At 42.3% G+C, this 18,715-nt stretch overlaps 1 protein-coding gene across 4 annotated transcripts in view; it reads left to right on the top strand.

Annotated features, from left to right (window-relative positions):
• Nucleotides 1-18,715, top strand: part of TEAD3 (TEA domain transcription factor 3) — a 92,338-nt gene that overhangs the window by 37,331 nt on the left and 36,292 nt on the right. For 3 of the 4 annotated variants that reach the window (XM_054980066.1, XM_054980067.1, XM_054980065.1), the window contains exon 2: nt 8,196-8,450. In XM_054980066.1, the coding sequence (XP_054836041.1) occupies nt 8,315-8,450 (136 nt within the window). In that variant the 5' untranslated portion in view covers nt 8,196-8,314. Of the gene's footprint in view, nt 1-8,195; nt 8,451-14,164; nt 14,184-18,715 lie in introns of those variants that run through there. The other variant, XM_054980068.1, reaches the window with a different exon arrangement.

Raw genomic sequence — 18,715 nt, 5'->3', positions numbered from 1 at the left:
GGCAGCAAGAACGTGGCCAGCCTTAGGTTTGCTGATCTTTCTATGGCAAGTAGGTTGGAAGAGTTTATCTCAAGTCCAACCTGCTCACATATCAGAAGATGTGTAATATGCTCTTACCCCTGTGTTGCTTTAAGTCAATCTTTCTAAAGCTTTGAAGCAAATAACAGTATTCAAACAATGAAAAAAAAGAGAATGCGATGTGCATTTTGAAATGTTGAGTTGAATGTTATTAAGACCGCATAGGAAGCATAAGAGAACTATTTTGAAAAACAATGTACATATTAATGCAACTTTTTCGGTAGTTGAGGTTTCCCTCTTGAAAACCATGTATCTCAAGCTATCCGAACAAGGGCATTTTGAACTGTTCTGAGGAGAGGAAAGCATGACCTGTGGAACTGGGGTACACTTCCTTCCCGCCTTCCCTCAGATCCTAATTTTGCCAGGTATATTAAGGAGTTGGAGCATCTTGTTGCATCCAGGCTACTTTTATTGGAATAATACTTGTAAAACTTAAAAGACTATGTAGTATTTTCCCCTTACATTGCCTAAGAAAAAACAAAGGCTGTGAAATCTGTTGACACACTGATATTTAGCCCAAAGAACTATGCATGATATGTCGCAGATGCGGTTGGTCAATTCATCTATTTCAACAGAATTTGAATCTCTTCTAGTGGGGAACCTCAGTTTCACTGGCGTGGATCAGCTTTAAGCTTTTAAGAAAACAGCAACATGCAAGTCACAAAACCAACTCATGGCAACTCCATCTATGGGGTGTCCAGGCAAGAGGAGAGCAGAGGTCATTTGCCATTGCCTTCCTTCACGTAGCAACCCTAGTCTTCTTTGGTGGTCTCCCATACAAGAACTGATCGAGGTTAACCCTGCTTAGCTCCTGTTCTAAGCTGGGCTATTCTGGCTGATACTTTTAAAGAAGGGATGATGATTTTTTTGTTTGTTTGTTTTTACTAATTTCACTCTGTCACTGCAGATCCTACTGTGTTGTTCCTGCAGGGCTGTTGAGCCATCCAGAAAAAAATTCTAAGGGCTAAGAGTGCTGCAGTGAGAGGGAGGAATCAGCAGAATTTGCCACTCCCTCCAGAAAACTGAAGAGCGCTTAGGCTTTCTTAACTGCATAGTTGGATCCAGACTGCAGTAACTCTCAGTAGCCTCACTTGCATGACTTGTTAGTTCATATTAGATTTGTGATTACAATCTCTTTGTTTTTTATTTGCATTTTATATGCATTTGTGTTTTTCCCCTCCCCTATTTACAAATCAGTAGAATACCCCTCTACCATCTCATTCAGTTCCTAGGGATAATCATCTGGAAAACATTTATTACACCTTAGAATCTACCAGGTGAGTCTAATATTGTATTTACAGCAGCATCCATTCATTGTTATTAATTTTTTAAAAACAGTCTTTAAAAATGGACATTTTTCAACAGAAAAAGAAAACACTTGAAATCTTCTAGCCCCATCTTTGGCTGCCTCCCTTTATACCAGAATGTGATAACCCAAAAATGTTTCCTGGTTTTCCTTCATGACTTAATCATGTACTTTAGCATGTGGCTTGTATGCAGAGCTTGGATTTGTGTGAAATAATGACAGACAAGAGAGTGCCCCTGAACATGTGCTGGTCTCCTTTCTCTGAACTATCTCTCAGGCCACAGGAGTGCTTTACACTGGACAAATTTGGGCCCCAAATGGGCCAATTCTTTAAGAATCAGCCTGGGGCAAAGTGAGGGAGCACCCTGCGGCCTGCTCAATGACATCACTCCCGGAAGTGATGTCATCACACCATGGCAGGAGTGTGCATGTGCTTTGCATGAGCACGAGAACCTCCAAAAGATGAGTGCCAGGTTCCCTACTCCTGCTGGTGGGGTAAACCTAGCAACCCTAGGCAGAGTTCACACTACTATCTGATCTCTCTACAAAGGCTTGCAATGACAATGTGCTGATATGAAAAATCTGTCATCATTGGAGAGATTGTTAGAGTGGTAGCATGAAGGATGAGCAAATATGATAGAAAACAGAACTTGTAGAAGTAACTGGGAGCTCAGAGAATAGTGATTATGGGATTTGAATGGACGCAAGAGTCACATAAGTGTTTTCTAAAAGTGGCAAAGTGTTTTCTAAAGGTGGTAGAGGAGGAGAGCAAAGTCCTCATCTCCAGCCATGGTTGCCAGGATTTGGTTTGGGCACTTAACAGAGAGATGCAAACTTTTGTTTCATTTATTCTGAACTGAAATCTTGTGCTTTCCCAGTTCCTAGCCGTTGTTATATCCTTTTCTTTTTATTAACAAACTCTGTTTTTTCTAATTATGAAAGTGTGTGATTGTATCATTTCTTCTAGATGACTTGTTAATTTTATCTGCTGATTTCTTCCAGCAGAAACTAAACTTGCTTCTTCCCAGTTCTATCTCAAGGCCATCCCAATTGGGGGGAAAGTGTGTTGTAATTATCAGGTTATGTCTAGGGCATGGGTGCAGTTGTTCAATTTAAGTGTTCTTTGGAGGAAGGGTGGGATAAAATTGTAATGAAGAGGAGGAAAGGAAAGGGAAACCCCCTGAGCCTGCACTTCCAGGAGAAGGAAGTGCAAAGAGATTACCCAAGGAGTGAGGGATTGGAACAAAATAAAATGTGAGCCAGAGTGGTGTTCCAAATGGCCTCTCACAGGAAGGCTCTATCCTCTACACGGTGCATTGTTCAAAACAAGTAGTATGATACATTTGAAAAGCTCAGTTAGCTTTGTTATTGTTTTTGTGACTGTTTTGTGAAGCTTGAGTGGATTTTTGGATTAACCTCTAATAGATTTTATATCAGATTCTTGATCTGCCTTTTGCTATTGCCCTCCCTCCAGGAAATGTAGCAAATGTAGTTAATAATTGCACTTTACATCCTTTCTATCCATCTGTTGTGTCTTAAAATGCTGTGAGTGGGTTATGAAGGCTGTTTCCCTTCAGTCCCAAAGTCTGTTCTTTACCTGCCGCTTAAATTGTGGGAAGGGAGGACCATAACCCAGGAGCAGAGCACATGTTTTATATGCAGAAGGATCCATGTTCAGTTCCTGACATCTCTAGTTAAAATGACCTCTGGCAGCAGGACATCTGCCTGAGGCCTTGGAGAATTGCCTCCAGTCTGTGTAGACTTCATATGTAAGCCTTTTGGCTTTGAGGCTAAACATTCTCTGATTCTTTATTCCCTTCCTCCTTCCTTTGAGGTTTGGGGGGAGGGGTGATAGAAAAGGTAGATTAGTGATGTGTATGTTGGCATAAAGATAATTTCATGTTGATTAGCTTGTAATCTTTTGATCTTAAATTTCAAAACTTGTGGAAGAACTCTATTTGGAATTGCTTTGAGAATGAATAATCAGGCACCCCCCAAGTCTTTGTTTCTATGGATAGTTTGGTGTCATGAAAGTCTTTCCTGACAGTATCCTTTGACAGCTGCTATTGCATATGGGTAGGTTGAAAAAATCAGGTGCACAAAGACTGCCTTACACAGTAACAATTTAGAAGGGTTTCCACAAAACTGCTGCTGTTGATTCTCCAACTCTCAGTCAACCCCACTAACTCTCTGTGTTGGCTAACTACCTGCAGGCAGTTTGTGGCTGGCTTGAATGCTCAGTTTCTCTATGTGAGGGCAAATTTTCTACAAGAGCCCTTTCCAAGTTGCTTCCTAGAATTCTCCAGTGTCTTGTTGTTGTTTAGGTCACTCTCTAAAAGCTAGTATACAGGCTCCATCTTTGTCATACTCTAGTTTAATATAGAAATGGAATTGTAAGGCTCTGTGTGTGAAGGACTGGATTGCCTTTGTAATTGCCTTGGGCAATATGAGGGGTGGAATCTCATTTTTTATCTAAAGGGTTAGGATTATGCAGATAAAAATATGCTAGGGTTACAATGCTTACCAATTAAGTAAACAGACTTAGGTAGTAATCAGCAAAACTGTTAGGAGGAACAACACCTCCCCTTACCCAAAGCAGGAGTTGTCAGGGACAAGAGGCAAGTTCAATATTTATTTTATTTTATCATATTTATATCCCACCCTCCCCATGAACAGTCTCAGAGCTCCATTCTTTACTATTCCTCTCTGCATCCTGTCATATAAGAGAACAGCTTTTGCGTTGGCCTGTCAGGAAAATCCCTTTGTCCTGATTGTACTAGATGCAAAATTTGTCCATCCTTGTCCCTGGGGCCTCCATTGAGATGCACAACACAGTGGTGGGGGGGCATGTGTCTTTGACCATCAAACAGGATGGCTTCGTTCTGTGCCCCCCCCCCGCCCTTCCAAAAGCAGGCATTTTTCTAGTTAACATATTAGCATATTATGACAATGATCTTCTGGTGCATGCATATGTTATGAGTTCAGCTTGACAAGGATCCGGTGGGGAAGAAGGCGGCAATGGGTCTTTGTGTGTTGAGCCATTATTTTCTATACCCGAAAATAAGGGTGCTGTGATTGGTAATGTTGCGGAGGTGTAGACAAATCCTGTCTCCTAGACTGATGACATCAATGCCAGGGATAAGTTTTGCCCTCATCTCAAATAACCTGAAGGGGATCTAGGCTTGCCATCCCACCTTCCACCCCCTGGCCCTTCTCACCTGGCCAGTGGAGGGGAAAGGCATGGGGAGGAGAAGTGAGTGCTTTTTAATGAATCTGGCTCCAGCGTACCCTGCAGCTCCTCCGTTAGACTAGAAAATGGCCGTGCTCAGGAGGCGAGTACCCCACTGCCCCCATACCCTCCTGGTTTGGCTCCTGGGGGCCTTGGAAAGAGAGCTGAACTGCAGATCTTGTCTTCTGCTTCTTGATGATCCTTTCCTTGATGAACATGATCTGTTAAGGCCGCTACCCTATCCTTCATGTCATCCAGAAATACTGTTCAACTAACCCTATCCCACAACAGGGCACTTTTAAGTATTACTAGTAGGAGTCTGCAGGAAATCATATGGGTTAAGTGAGGGGAACAATCTGGGCTTGGAGGAAGTTTAAACTTTGAGACAAGATCCTGCACACATGGTCTTTTAGAGAGCTGTGCGTATTTGGGATAGGTAACAAGATACTAGTCCAGTAGCATTTTAAAGACCAACTAGATTTCCAAAATGTGAGCTTTTGAGACTCAAAGCTCCCTTCATCTTGGTCTTCTACACCAGACCCACATGGCTACACACTAGCATCTTTGTAAATATGACTTATTATACTGTTGGTTACATCCTTACTTCCCTGAATATCGCTGGTGAACATAACTGAGATGTCTGACAATCTGGAATGTCTGTTTGATGACAATTTCACACATTACTTCTTCCCGCTGAGGAATGTATTCTCTCATATTTTCTTCCCTCTAACCCTATACTTTATAATTCTAGTACAGTTGTCTGGTTTTAAATCTAAAGTCATTCAAATAATACTAGGTGTACATTTTCCTGAGAGACAGCTTACTGGTAGAGAAATGTGTGAGGAGGCCCTCAGATGTGACTGCTTAAGGAGGACTGCTTTCTGTTCTGCAGTTCATGTCGTATGAATTTGAGAGGGAAGACTGGTCCATTTCTCTGATGGATATGAATTGGATGTAGAGATTCAATAATGATTGAGAGGACTATTTGTTTCTTTGGCTGATTTTCAGCAAAAAAAATATATCCCAAATTATGTGAACTATTCCTCAATTCATAAGTTTGCAGTGTCTTCCATAGTTATTCTCTGTATACATTTTTATGTGCATGTGGCTGCTTTTCAATTCCCTGATATATCCTGTGTGTCCTGAATGTTCTGTTGCAGTCTGATCTTTGGGCACCTCTTACTCCCTCTGTGTGTGTGTGTGTGTGTGTGTGTGTGTGTGTGTGTGTGTGTGTGAGAGAGAGAGAGAGAGAGAGAGAGAGAGAGAGAGAGAGAGAGAGAGAGAGAGAGAGAGAGAGAGAGACTATGAATAAGAGTGTGTTCGGATCCATGTGTGGACAGCAGCCTTCCCCTCCATCCCTCCCCTTCATTTTGGCTAGCAGCTCTAGTTCTGATCTCCTTATTTGGCTACACTGTTCCCAGAGAAGGGGTGGAGTGGGTGAAGCGGGGAGGGCGAGCAAGAGGGAGGCTGGATGACATCACAGAGCTCAGAGAGCCGCAGAAAAGTTAGTTGGAGGGGGAAAAAATCGAGAAACACTTGAGCCAGCTTTGGAACAGCAGTTTCTTTAAAAGGAGATGTCTGTACTGAGACTTTTGTTGTGCTGTGTCCGTGAAGGCTCTCTCTTGAAGGAGGACACCACTCTGTTCTCAGCTCCCCGCCAGCAGCTGGTGCTGCTGCTGAACAAGTTGTTGCAAAGACACTCAGCTGCTCTGGGGGAGAGAGGGAAGGCAAAGTAGCAAGGACTGTTTCAAGGCCCAGTGACAAAACTTCACAGAGTTGGGAATCTGCACCCAACAAGGAATGTTACTGGAAAGATAAATTGCAGAGGACCTGGGCCAGTGGGAACACTATTTTGCTGTCTGTCAGGCTGAAATTATTTTGTCACTTTGATTTTCAGTCTTTACTTTAAATCACCCCCACCCCCAAGCAGCCCCATTTAAAAAGCTGATTTACGTCCAGTTTCCTTTTTTGCGGGTCATACTTTTCTTGTAGACTAACTCTCAGAAGAGAGTATAACACTATTTAGGATGTAGCAATTAAATCATCTTGGTTTGGAACTAAATAAAGACTTCATACAATTTAAACCTTTGGTCATGTCACCCACACATAGTGTATAATTTGATCTTTGTAGAGGCAAAAGAGATTTGTTTGGTGCTCTATGTACATACGCAGGTATATACTAATAATGATTACTTATGTATAAACTTCACTGTGGCTTAGTACCATAATAGCATAAACATTTCATTTTTAACGAATATGATAGGAATTTGGCTATACCTTTCTGGCAGCTTTCATTGAGACTGCTCGACTGGTCTACATATTCAGACTCAGAGATCCTACATTTCAAATAATTATGGGATTTTTCATTATGGACTTTTCCTGCTATGAACAATGCAAGGAAGGCAGTACATTTGCTGAGGACTGCAAATGACCTTTGCCCCCCACCCCACCCTCAGAATGAAGAGGCAGACACGAGAGATGGGAACTAAAAGGGCCACTTTATTGAATAACAACAACATAACGTGCCAACACAACAAGCCCTCCCCCCAAAAGGTGTAAGGCTTTGTGGAGAATGATCAGGAGCTTTTCAAAGTTGAAAAGCAATGCTTTTTAATTATTGAAAATCTCTTCCAGACCAATTTTTAAGCATTAATCAAATTTCATAAACATTTCAGACTTTTCTCTACCTTAAAAGTTCAATTAAAAAAAAAACCTCAAAGTTTATATTCTCAGGGTTCCTCAAAGTTTTATTTAATCCTATTTCATCTTCTATGATGGACTTGCAGTCTTGACGGTTTCTGAATCCCCACTGGTGCAAGGTTCTTTGCTAATGCACAGTATTTCTCAAACAACTTTGGATACAGTGGTTCCAGTGGTTCCTTTTTTAAGCAAGTGAGATGGTGTCCTTCTGTTTCCTTAGAGTCCGATTATTCTAATCCAACTTGTATTTGAACTTGTATTCTATTAATGAACAGTTTCTGAAGATCTAGGTTGTCCATCTTGAAGTTTTGGTGGGTGAAACAATGTTTTAAAACCAACAAGTATGTATATTGAAAAGACCTGGTACGTGGCAAATGTTAAAATTGCATTCTTGGCCAAGCTCAAGTCAAAAGCTCCCCCGCCCCCCCAGTCCTTAGATAAAAAAAAAAGAAACACCAGCAGCAGCACAGTTGTGGGCAAGCCAATAGCATGACTTTTTGAGGTACCTTGCCATCCAAACTTCAAATACAGTCAAGAAGATGATGGGTGTTTCTGGTTGACTTCAGAGACATTGTGAACACATCATAGGGGAATGTGGTTGCTTCTTTGTTGTAGTTACATCTATAAAAATGACTCTTCTTCACAGAGTTCTATACATTTGGTTCATTTGGACTAAAAATATAGGGAAATGGTGCATGCTAGAATTTTTCTGTACCTGCTAACAAGCCTTTCTATTTATGTCGCACAAAATCACTTACTGGGACATTTCATTATCCCCCTTTGCTTTTGACTCAAAAGCGGCAAGACAATGCACAAAAAAAGTTGTTGAAAGGCTAGTACTGGCTGTTTAATTAATCAGCAACCTTTATTGCCCTTACCCAGGTTGACGAGTTGCCATTTGGGGCTCAGGGTTGGAGCCCAGAGCAGCCATCACAATAGCGTCCAACAGCTGGAACGCCAGCGGCAGCCCCGGGGAGGGGCGAGAAGATGGACAGGAGGGCATGGATAAGAGTCTGGACAATGATGCCGAAGGAGTGTGGAGTCCAGACATTGAGCAGAGCTTCCAGGAGGCACTGGCGATATACCCGCCCTGTGGCCGGCGGAAGATTATCCTTTCAGACGAGGGCAAGATGTATGGTGAGTGACCAAGCTATGCTGGTATGTTCATGTGGCCTAAACCTGGTTTCAGACAAGACCTAGTGGTAATTTATTATTCAAATGCTCATCAATACCTCTCTCAAGTTTTGCATTAGTGAAAGAGGAGGGAGGGAGACCTTTCCAGGTTTGGAACAGTTGAGTAATAAGCATTAGAATAATTGAATGAGATGGTATCCAGTATAGTATCCCATATGATGAACAACATAGAGTATGGATATTAATTTTTTTTCCAAATGAGAGAACAAGTTTCAAATCCTGGTTAAGCAGCTGCACTTGCTGCAGGTTTATGATCTTCGATAGCCTATTTTCAAAGCTAGTGTAAAGGTAAATAGATGACAGTCTTTTAATCTGCAATTTTGATGCTCTGGGTGACATTATGTTTTCTTAGGTGCCGAAGTAGTCTGGCCCAATAGCCATCCTATAAACAAGTTTATGTGTTGGAATGTTTTAAATCCTTACAATTCCTGGTTAGTGAGATCAAGGTGGGGGAGTAGGAATTTGTTTCTAAGATAATATTATAAACATTCTGAAGTTGAATGTTTTTCTGACATATAGAACTTGGGGGCTAAATACAATTTTTTTTGTGCTCTTTACTGACTTAGCTTAGCCCTTGCTGTATTTATTTTCCTCCTTGTTGGATGTGAAGGAGATGGCCTACATGAAGGCCATATTGAAGGCTGATAAAGTGTTTGTGGGGGTGGCTATCTTGAAGCAAATAAAGAACTCCAGGGTAATGTTAAATTCTTCTTCCCTAGGTTGGTGAGTCATGTTTCCTTTGTACTTCCCTCAGTCTATATATCCCTCCCACTCCCTTATGCCTCACCTCTTCTCTCTCTCCCACTCTTTTCTCTGCTTTGCTTGACTGACTGGTTTGTTAAGTTCATTCCTGTCAACGAGAGATTGATTTTTGTCTGCTTGAAGAACCCACATGCCTGCCATTGGGCGTGAAAGGTGGTGTATCTAGCCTCTTATGCAGGTCATAAACAAAACACTTCGTTCTCCTTTCAAGAGTTGATCATTACCATCTTCCTTGTGTTAGGGTTTTATTTGATGCCACAATGTGGCCTGAGTGAGTGACTTTTTTTTGTTTCTCATTATGAGGCTATAACTTGAGAGAAACTGAATCTGTGATCTCTGCGCAAGAGCCACTCCCACCTTTGTATCCTCTTAAATTTTACACTTAATGGGCCCTACTTAAGCCAGTGACATCACAAATTGTTTTCTTTGCGCACTGTATAAAACAGGATATTCTCATAGATACATTGCTGTAGTGAGTGAGCTCAAAAAACTCTGTAGGATTCACAATATTAAGAGTCTTCCTCTTCTTTTCTATTTTTTCACTTGTGAATGCATTCTCTTAAGTATTAATTGGAGTGGTTTTATGTCAGATCTTGAGATAGCAAGTATATTGCCTGTATGATTTGGTTCTGAAAATACCCCGTTGGTCATTTTCAGATAAGCTCTTTTCCTCCCAGTGCTTTGCTTGGATGAGCAAAGTAACATACAAGCCATCAGTTCATGCAAAATCACAGTTCTGACACTGCTCTTCTCTAATGAGCGGGCCACTTATGTAAGTCAAATTTTTTGCTCGAGGTACCATCAGTGTATCTTTGGAACCAACTCTAGGCTGTTTGACCACCAGTTTAGGCTGGTTCACTACTGTTGGGGGTGGGGGCAGGAATCAGGTGATATTTTATCAATTGAGGTTGTGAAACAGTGGGATTAGTCTTACTTTTAACAACAGAACCTATAACGTTAACACAACAGAGATCATAAAAAGGAATGGGCTGTAGAATCTGAAATGTCCTTGATGCAATTTTGGCTTACAGTGTTTATTATCTTTAGAATTATCATTCATTGGGATACCTAGCTTATTACATGCAAAAATGAACTTTTTTTTTTAAAGGGGAGGAAAAATAAATTGAATTCCCCTGTCCCTTTTTGGCTGGATATGAAAAAATCCAAGATATCGCTGCAATTTATCAGAATTGCTGATTCTCAATGAACTAGTCTTCCTTTAATCATTGGCCCAAGTTTTGCCATCTATTGTGGGATTTAGGTCCTGACTCATCAAAACTGTGTATTCTGCTGCCATTGAATTGAATTGCTGCTTTTTGCTCCTTCCACAGTTATTTTATGATGTCAAAATCCTATGTTTGTGACCTCAAAGAATTATCTCCATGGTAACAGATGGTCCTGTAACAAACACTAGATTAATGACCATGTCTAGTGAGTCATGAAAGGGATGGAACTTTGTCTGTTGCTTTAAGTGCAAAATTGTCCTGTCATTTTCTCATGGCAAGCAAACTATCTTGAGTCAAGGAAGCATGTTTGAGCCTTCTCAAGTATTTTCCCCCCTTACCCAGATGAGTGAGCCCTGTTCTCTTCCGTTTGGGGGAACAGGGAGCAAAGTATTCATTAAACTATCTCATAGCCAATTATCCATGAGCAGCTCCCACACTAATGACCATGTGGGCGAGGTCTGGTTGTGTGTGTCTTTCTCCTGGTGCCAGTTCTGTGGGACAGATTCTCACAATTGGGCCCCACCCAGATAGTTGGGTTACTAAAATGTGTTCAGGATAAAGTGGCTCCCACATGAATGTCTAAGGGCACCTTACAAACCTATATGTATGTGTTGTTTATGGATCCCTTAAGTGATTGTCTAGATTCAGTTAGGTGTCTTTTCCCCACCTACCCTTTGTATGAACCAAATTATGTTGTAAGGATTAGCAATTCCATTGATTAATTTCTTTATTTAAAAAATACAAGAAAAAGCCTGGAGGCCTGAGGCTGCCTGGAATCGATACTCTCTTGCTCTGAGAAGCCTATCCCTTATCCTAAATGTATGTGAACAGGCAGTGGTTGCCCTTGGTGAGGAAACTGCTGGTGTTCCACGGCCTCTGTTATTAATTCCCATATTCTAGACTGAGCCCTGAGCTGTTTTCATCCAGCTCACTTCTATTTCTGGTCTAGTTGGAGTCCTTGAACTTCCCATTATTCTCCAATGAACACAGCAAAACTACTTCTCATTCCCAGTTCTCGGCAGCTGCATGTTGCACCTTAGCTTCCTTATGCATGCCAAGATGCAAACAATTCGCCAAGGATCCCTCTCTGCCCAGGGTCTCTGTGACAGAAGCAGGGATGGAAGGTTTCCAAAGAGGCACATTTTTTAGATTTCTCCAGGAATAGCTGAAGTGCCGCTGGGGAGCTTGGCCTTTGTTCATCAAATCAAAGTGTACAAACTGGTTTTTCTAGCCACTTGGAGACATCTGGCAGTTGCTTTAAAGATACAGCAGTCCTGTTCTGCTTCTGTCTTTAATTCACCTGCTTTTCAGTTTAGAAGGTTGTTTTTACCTTGTTTTACACTCTGCTCCACCTCTGCTTTTCTTCACTCTCTCCAGTCTTTTCTAGACTACATCTGCAATAAGAATAGAGCTGAGTAAAGTTTTCTAGTTGGCCTTCCTCCCAGAGTATGACTGGAAGGAAGGGGACAGGCACTTAAATTTTAAGCAAGTTAAGGAAAAGATTCCTAGATTAATTAATTCCAATGCATATCATCAGTTTGCCTCTAGACTGTTTGCAGGAGAATGGATTGGAAAGGGATCATTGGCTTTCTAAAGCCAAAACCCCTTTATCCCCATCCCTAACCTCTCGTGAGTAAAAGAGAGAGACCGCTTGAAGCATTCCACTGCTTTGCCAGTGCTTGCACTTCGAGCCCTGGATGTCTCTGTTGTGCTCAGTGAAATTTGCAGTGTTGTTTGCAGAAAGGTTTTCATGCAGGGTATAAAGAAGCAAGAGTAGCAGCACCATTTCCTTGAGGTGGTGGCTGGAGAAGGTCTCCAAGTTCATCTGTGCAGGGCTTTTCTCCCAGCTGCTTTTAACGTGTGCAACACTTGTTGTCCATAATGATATCTCAACTATAGCTGGCATTTTGGTATCTACAATATATACTGTGCCAAAAAAAACATTATGGAACATGGCACAAGGAGTATGGACTCATTTTAAAGAGGCTCTTATAGTCCACTCCTGTATTGTGTTTATACAGACAAACATAATAAGAGTCCACTCCAGAAATTCCCAGGGCTGCATTTGTATTTGTGGTGTAGCTCAAGATAAGTACACTCAGTCTAGAGAGGAGATCATTCTAGAATGATTTAACTTGACACATTTCTCTACATGAAGACTGTATGTTGGTATGTAAAGGGCATATGATCAGTATAGATTAGTGACATTATCCAGGTTAATCCCAAATGCGTATTATTTAGTGTTATTTGCTTTGTTTGGATACAGGTTAGTCTTGCTGCTCATTCCTTTTTGTTGTTGTTTACAAGCTTGGGGCCTGCAAGGAATCATGAGAATGGGGAGCAGTTTGGAAATCTCTTCCTCCCCCATCTCCTGTTCTGGCTTCTTTGCATCTCAATGACTTGAGCAGGCTGACTTTCCCTCCCCCCTCTCCATTTAACTGGTACTCATTTGCTGTTAACATTCTGAACCTTCTGGAGCTTGTTTAGTTTTCACCAGGATCTTTTGAGGGTTTTTCCCTTTTCCTTTGCATTACTTTACAAAGTCTTTTTTTTTTTTTGGATATATGTAGAAACCCCTGCTGTGGGCAGTCTTGTTATTCTGCTTTTGTGATCATTACAAGGACCAGCCACTTTATTATTAGGAGTAGTTATTTCAACAAAATCTAGCCTATTGCTTTAGATGTTATGAATGCAGCATTCTGAACAAAAGCCCCAGAAATAAGTGGCCAATGCATTTTTTTGGCCTTCTTATTGAAAAGTCACTTTTCAAGTGTGGGTGTCGAGACTGAATTTGGTGAGATATTTCTTCCATAGGCTTTAATACCACAGGTGGGTAGATGAGTAGGAGAAGGGGGCTTCTGGAAGATCAATGGTAGCTTCATTTTCAGGCAGGTGTTAGAAGCAGGATGCCTCAGGAATCCCAGAACACTGACTAGGCGAGCTGAACGCCTACGAGAAATGGGTCATACTTGGCTAAGAGTGAGCTAGTTACTGACACTGGGCCTGATCTCTCAGCTGCTGCAAAGAGTGGTTGAGGGGGTGAAGAAGGGAGAGCTGTGACCTGTGGTAACCTATAGCATTTGAACAGTGGCCAGTGTGCGAGAGTGGAGAGAAGGGTCTGGTCCGTGTATGGCAAGGGGCATTTCTTTCTCCTCCGGTGAGTTAGAGAGTAGAGCTAGACACACGGGAGGCTGCGCGCTTGCCCCAGACAGCAGGTGTAATTTGAGTTGCACTCCACCAGGGCTGGTATGCTGCCGAATGCTGATTGGCTGGAAGATTGCCCCACTAGGTTATTTTTAACAGAGCTGTCCAACTGGTTCACGTGGTGGTGTCAGAGAAGAGGAATTTGGGGAATGTAGTAATTTGGAGGAGGACGTGCCCTCCGAGAGGGAATGGCACAACCTCTAGTGAATCACGGGACTTGGGACAGCTGAGCAGAGACAGGTCTGCAGTGCTTGCTGGTACCAGAGAGAGAGAGAGAGAGAGAGAGAGAGAGAGAGAGAGAGAGAGAGAGAGAGAGAGAGAGAGAGAGGATTAGCCGTGGTTGATGCCCTAGAGAAGGAAGATCCCATGCACAGAACTTCTCAGCAGGCACAGACAGTAACACAAATACCATGAAGAGAGATGGGATTACAAAAGGTTTTTCTGTGGGCTATGCGTATATGCTGCTGCTATCGCTTTTTGTTAGGTGTGTGTTATCAATTCTGATTTGCTAAAATGTTTTGCAGTCATGAGTGTATTTACTTTACAACAAACTTGTGAGGGAGGTTACTATTCCATTTTACCACCAAACTAGATATTACATGGTAACTGAAAGGCTCTCCAGGGGTATTTTTTTTAATGAATGATATAAAGTAGTGGTAGGAGACTGTAGTTTTGATCATAAGTGGGTGTTGCTTATCACTTTCCAATCAAAATTGCCACACCCAGGTTTTCTATGATAGTGAGAATATGGGTCCATAGATCTTTAAACAGCACCTCCTCTTTCCTCTCCTTTCTTCCTCAGCTTTGATTATAGCTTCTCATGTTTGATTTTAATTTTTTTGTAACTGCCATGAGCCCGCTTCATATGTCATCTGTGGAACATCTAGTCTGGCCCTTAAATATGAGGGAGCAAAGGCTGAGGCAGCATGACCTGCCAATATATGAACAATGAACTCATTGTAGGAAAAGTCCCTATTGTGTAGGGGCTAGAGTAGGCAGTTGAGAAAATGCATTATTCTGGATTATTCAGGTCCCCAGTGCCATTTTGAGGATTCAGGTTTTTTCCCCTGAACTCTGAAAATGTTGGTGTCTGTTACTCCCTATGATAGGACTACTTGGTGGGAAGTGGAGAGCTAATGTCGCTGTTTTTTAAGCAAATGGCACCAAAAATATGACTAGGGGAACCTACTCATACTTGTCCACTAAGCCCCCCCCCCAAGTTTCAAGTGAATTGGATTAAGGGGCCTGATGCTATGGCCCCCTGAGTGAGGTACTCCCAACCATCATACAGCAACAACTGGCCAAAAGCCTGTAAATGCAAAAGGAACCAACAAGCCCCAAAAACTGAACATCAGACCAGAGAATCCCATAAGAACCATGATCCAAAGTATCAAGTCTAACACAACTAATGTCAGACCAGAGAATGTACACTAAAGTAACTGAAGCAAAGGATGCTGTTGCAAACCAAACAGAGCCAATATCAAACCACAGAAGCCAAGCAGAACTCAAGACCAACGAGGCAAGCTGGACAGAACTAATTTCAAACCAGAGAATCCAAGCCAAACAAACCTGGCTAACAAGTATCAAGGCAGGCAGCCAAACCTTGAAAAAACACTGACACACACTCATTAATGTCATTTCCCCAAGGAAGGCATCAGAAAGCAGGGAGGGGGAGGGGCTGGGCATCCGAGTTCTCCTTCTGCACTCTACAGCCTATACTGTCACTGGCACACAGGAGGAGCCTCAGGAACCGTAGCTGCTTTTCACCACTGGTGCTCCTGTTCCTTCCTACCCCTGTAGAGAAGAAACATAAAGCCAATACAGCATGCATGAGCTTGAGTCTAGGTACTTCTGAAGGTTCTGCTTGCTTTAATTGAGAAACTTGTCTACTTTCCTAACACCTCTTTTTCCAATGACATCTATGAGCTTTTTTTTCTTTGAGAGTAACTACATTTTTGGCACCATACTTATTTCTTTTCTGCACAGTATTGTGCTGAGAGATGCTGAACTCAACCAACATCCCCTTGTGCTGCACAGCAACTAGGGTTCAGTTGAGGGGTTTTGTTTTGTTTTTGTTTTCAAATACAGTTTGGAATATGGACTTTATAGAATGCCAATCAAATTGGATAACTTCCATGCGGTGTCTTTCTACTTCTGAGTTTTAAGTTTTAAAGAGTGTTTTCTCTGACTTCCCAACACAGACTTAGAGGAAACAGGCACAAGCATTTGCTCATTTCACTCACTTGATCTTCAGGAAGACCAACTGCTCAATGCTCCAGGGAAGCAGGTATGTGTGTGAGCTTACAATGTCACACACATGGGGAAAAACACACTCACTCTTCACTCTTGTCAGAGGGCACAAGAGGGGTCTCAATTGAGAAGTTCGGTCATACCGTCTCCTTTCTGGCCCAGTAGCTTAAGATTGACTCATGGGCCTCTGATAGGTAGTCCCTCATCACTGAGTCCACTTCATCCTGGTTCATGCACCTAACATTTTTACTGGTGTCAACTGCCTCCCCAGTGGTCATCCCAGGAGTGGCTGTGGGCGGACCCTGCCCAGAAAAGGAAGTAGTGGATGAAGCAGCAGAACTACTTCCCTCCTCCTCTCCTGGAGTCAGTGTGCCCCTCTTCCAAATGCTGTACCTGCCAACAGTGCTTGTCTATGCAGTGAACAAGATGGCTGGCATGCTGGGCACGGCTTCCGTTGGTGTGCGGGTTTATGAATGGTTGCCAACATGTTAATTGTCTGCTTTGGTGAAAGTGCCAGTTTCTGCTGACATCAGTCACCGTCCCTGCCTATCCATTCCACTAACTGTTTATCTGTTGGCAGAGATGTTGGCTGCCATGTATGCCTCATCTACTACCTTGGCATGGAGCAAAGACTGGCAACAGCTGGCCCAGTGGCCCCTCTCATCCTGCCTAGAGCTGGTTGTCCCAGCACTACCCATAACATCCTCAAGTTGCCGCCAGTGTGCAGTCAGCAAGAGATACTTATGTTGTGCCTGAGGGCAAGTCCAAATGTTGGATGTGAAGTGCATAGCTTCCTCACAAGTGTGGGGGCAACTGTATCTTCACATGATTCTGGCCAGCCGAAACCATGTTCCTGCTCAGCCAGAAGAGGAGCGGTGGAAGACTGCTGTGGGGGAGGCCTCTGCATGGGGAGGGGGGAGTTGTACCTCTCCCCTCCATCCGACTATTCTTCTGCTTAGCCTTTCCCCCAGGGCTGTACTGCACTCCCCTCCTATTATTATCCAAGATAATTTAATTGGCCAAAGTTACACAGCAAAGTTTCCATGGTACAGTGTGGATTTGAACCTGGGTCTCCCAGAGTTTAACCACTACACCATGCTGGCTACAGTGACCAATGGGAGACAGGCAGTTCCATAGATATGAGGGATCTAGGCCATGAAGGGCATTGTATGTGAGAACCAAAACCTTAAATTGAGCCCTGTAACTGGTGTGAAGTCAGTGGAGTGATTGCATAATGAAAGTAATATGCATGCACCACCTACCTCCTGATAATAATCAAGCTGCAGCATTCTGTACCTGATGGAGTTCCAGAGCTGATTTTGAGGGAAGACCTAAGCAGAGTGCATTACAGTAGTCTAGTCTTGAGGTCACCATGGTGTATATGCAGGTGGCCAGATCAGCTATGTTAAGGTAGGGGGCTTTCTTCCAGGCTAAACCGAGTTTGAACAATATTATCTAAGATAATTCAGTTGGTTCTATAAAATTATTAGTCCATGAACTGGATTGCCAGAGTCAGTTATTCAAAAAACAGGTTTCAGAAAACTGACAATATGGAATTAAATGCTTCCAAAACTATCAAATCAGCAGTCTAATAAATCAGCAGTCTAATAACCAGGAGATAAATTCAGCAATCAATTTACTCATCTGCCAAATGTCCAGCTTCACAGTGCCTGATGTCCAGTCATCCGTAAAGCCTTCTGGTTTCCGCAAGTCACATACCGAAGGACCAACTCCTTTGTGTGCTGCCCCTTTAGCATGCACATGGTGGCAACTGCTGGTGTTGCTGCCACTAGCAGCTGCAACAGTTAAATAAGGCCTGAGTCAGGACGTCCAACACTCAACAGGCTTTGGTGAGTTCAATAGGCAGGAATGCTGCCATCTTCTCTTCAGGGCCGTAATACTGCAACTAAGTTGCATGGAGAAAGTGAGCAAGTTTAACTAACAAGAACCATCACAAACACTTTTTTGTGTAATATTGTAACCGTTTCTTTTTTAACTCATGTAGATTACCAGCCAACCCATTGAGCATCTCCTCTGTATTGCATCAAAGACAAGATTTATTTGGAAATACAGAATAATAATTCAGGCATATAAGAATTATATATATAATGTATAATATATAATTGTCTCGTGCTTTAGCTTTTACGGTGTTGATAGCCTTAGACTAACAAACAAAATTTCCATAAGAAAAATGTTTAAGTCCATAGAAGAACATTTTTAAAAGTTAAGTTATTTTCTTCCAGGTTGATGGGCATGACATTTGCATCCATGGAAACGGTGATTCAGTCAGCACAGGAATTGAACTTCCTGAGTTAAAACACTTTCTCTCTGGAAAAAAATGTTGCTTTGCTCTAATGTGATGTCAGAGCCCACATGGGAGAGATCCAGTCACAAGGAATTGTTTGAAGTGCTCTCTTTAATGTTGGCTAATTAATACGTAAATGGAATACATGGAGAAAAAGAAAAATTGAATGCTGATCAGTAAAATTATCTGCATATGTATGTTGTTTACATAGTTGTTTGTCAAGATGCCTTCTCATGAGTAGCCAGCCTCTGCCCGGTGCATGCACCTAATACAGGTTTTGTAGCATACATGAGTAGGAACAGGAGGACCTGGCTGTCATAAAAGAATCAGATTTTTCACTTACCAGTCTGGAGGCACAACCACACTAAGGGCTTTGGGAGTGCAGGGGCTGCATATGGAGGCACACTTGAGTGGCAGTATCCCATGCCACCATCTTATGTATGTGTTTTAATAGTTTTTAT

The sequence above is a fragment of the Eublepharis macularius genome, chromosome 5 (assembly GCF_028583425.1).
Source record: "Eublepharis macularius isolate TG4126 chromosome 5, MPM_Emac_v1.0, whole genome shotgun sequence".
NCBI lineage: Eukaryota > Metazoa > Chordata > Lepidosauria > Squamata > Eublepharidae > Eublepharis > Eublepharis macularius.
This window is presented reverse-complemented; position numbering and strand designations above follow the sequence as displayed.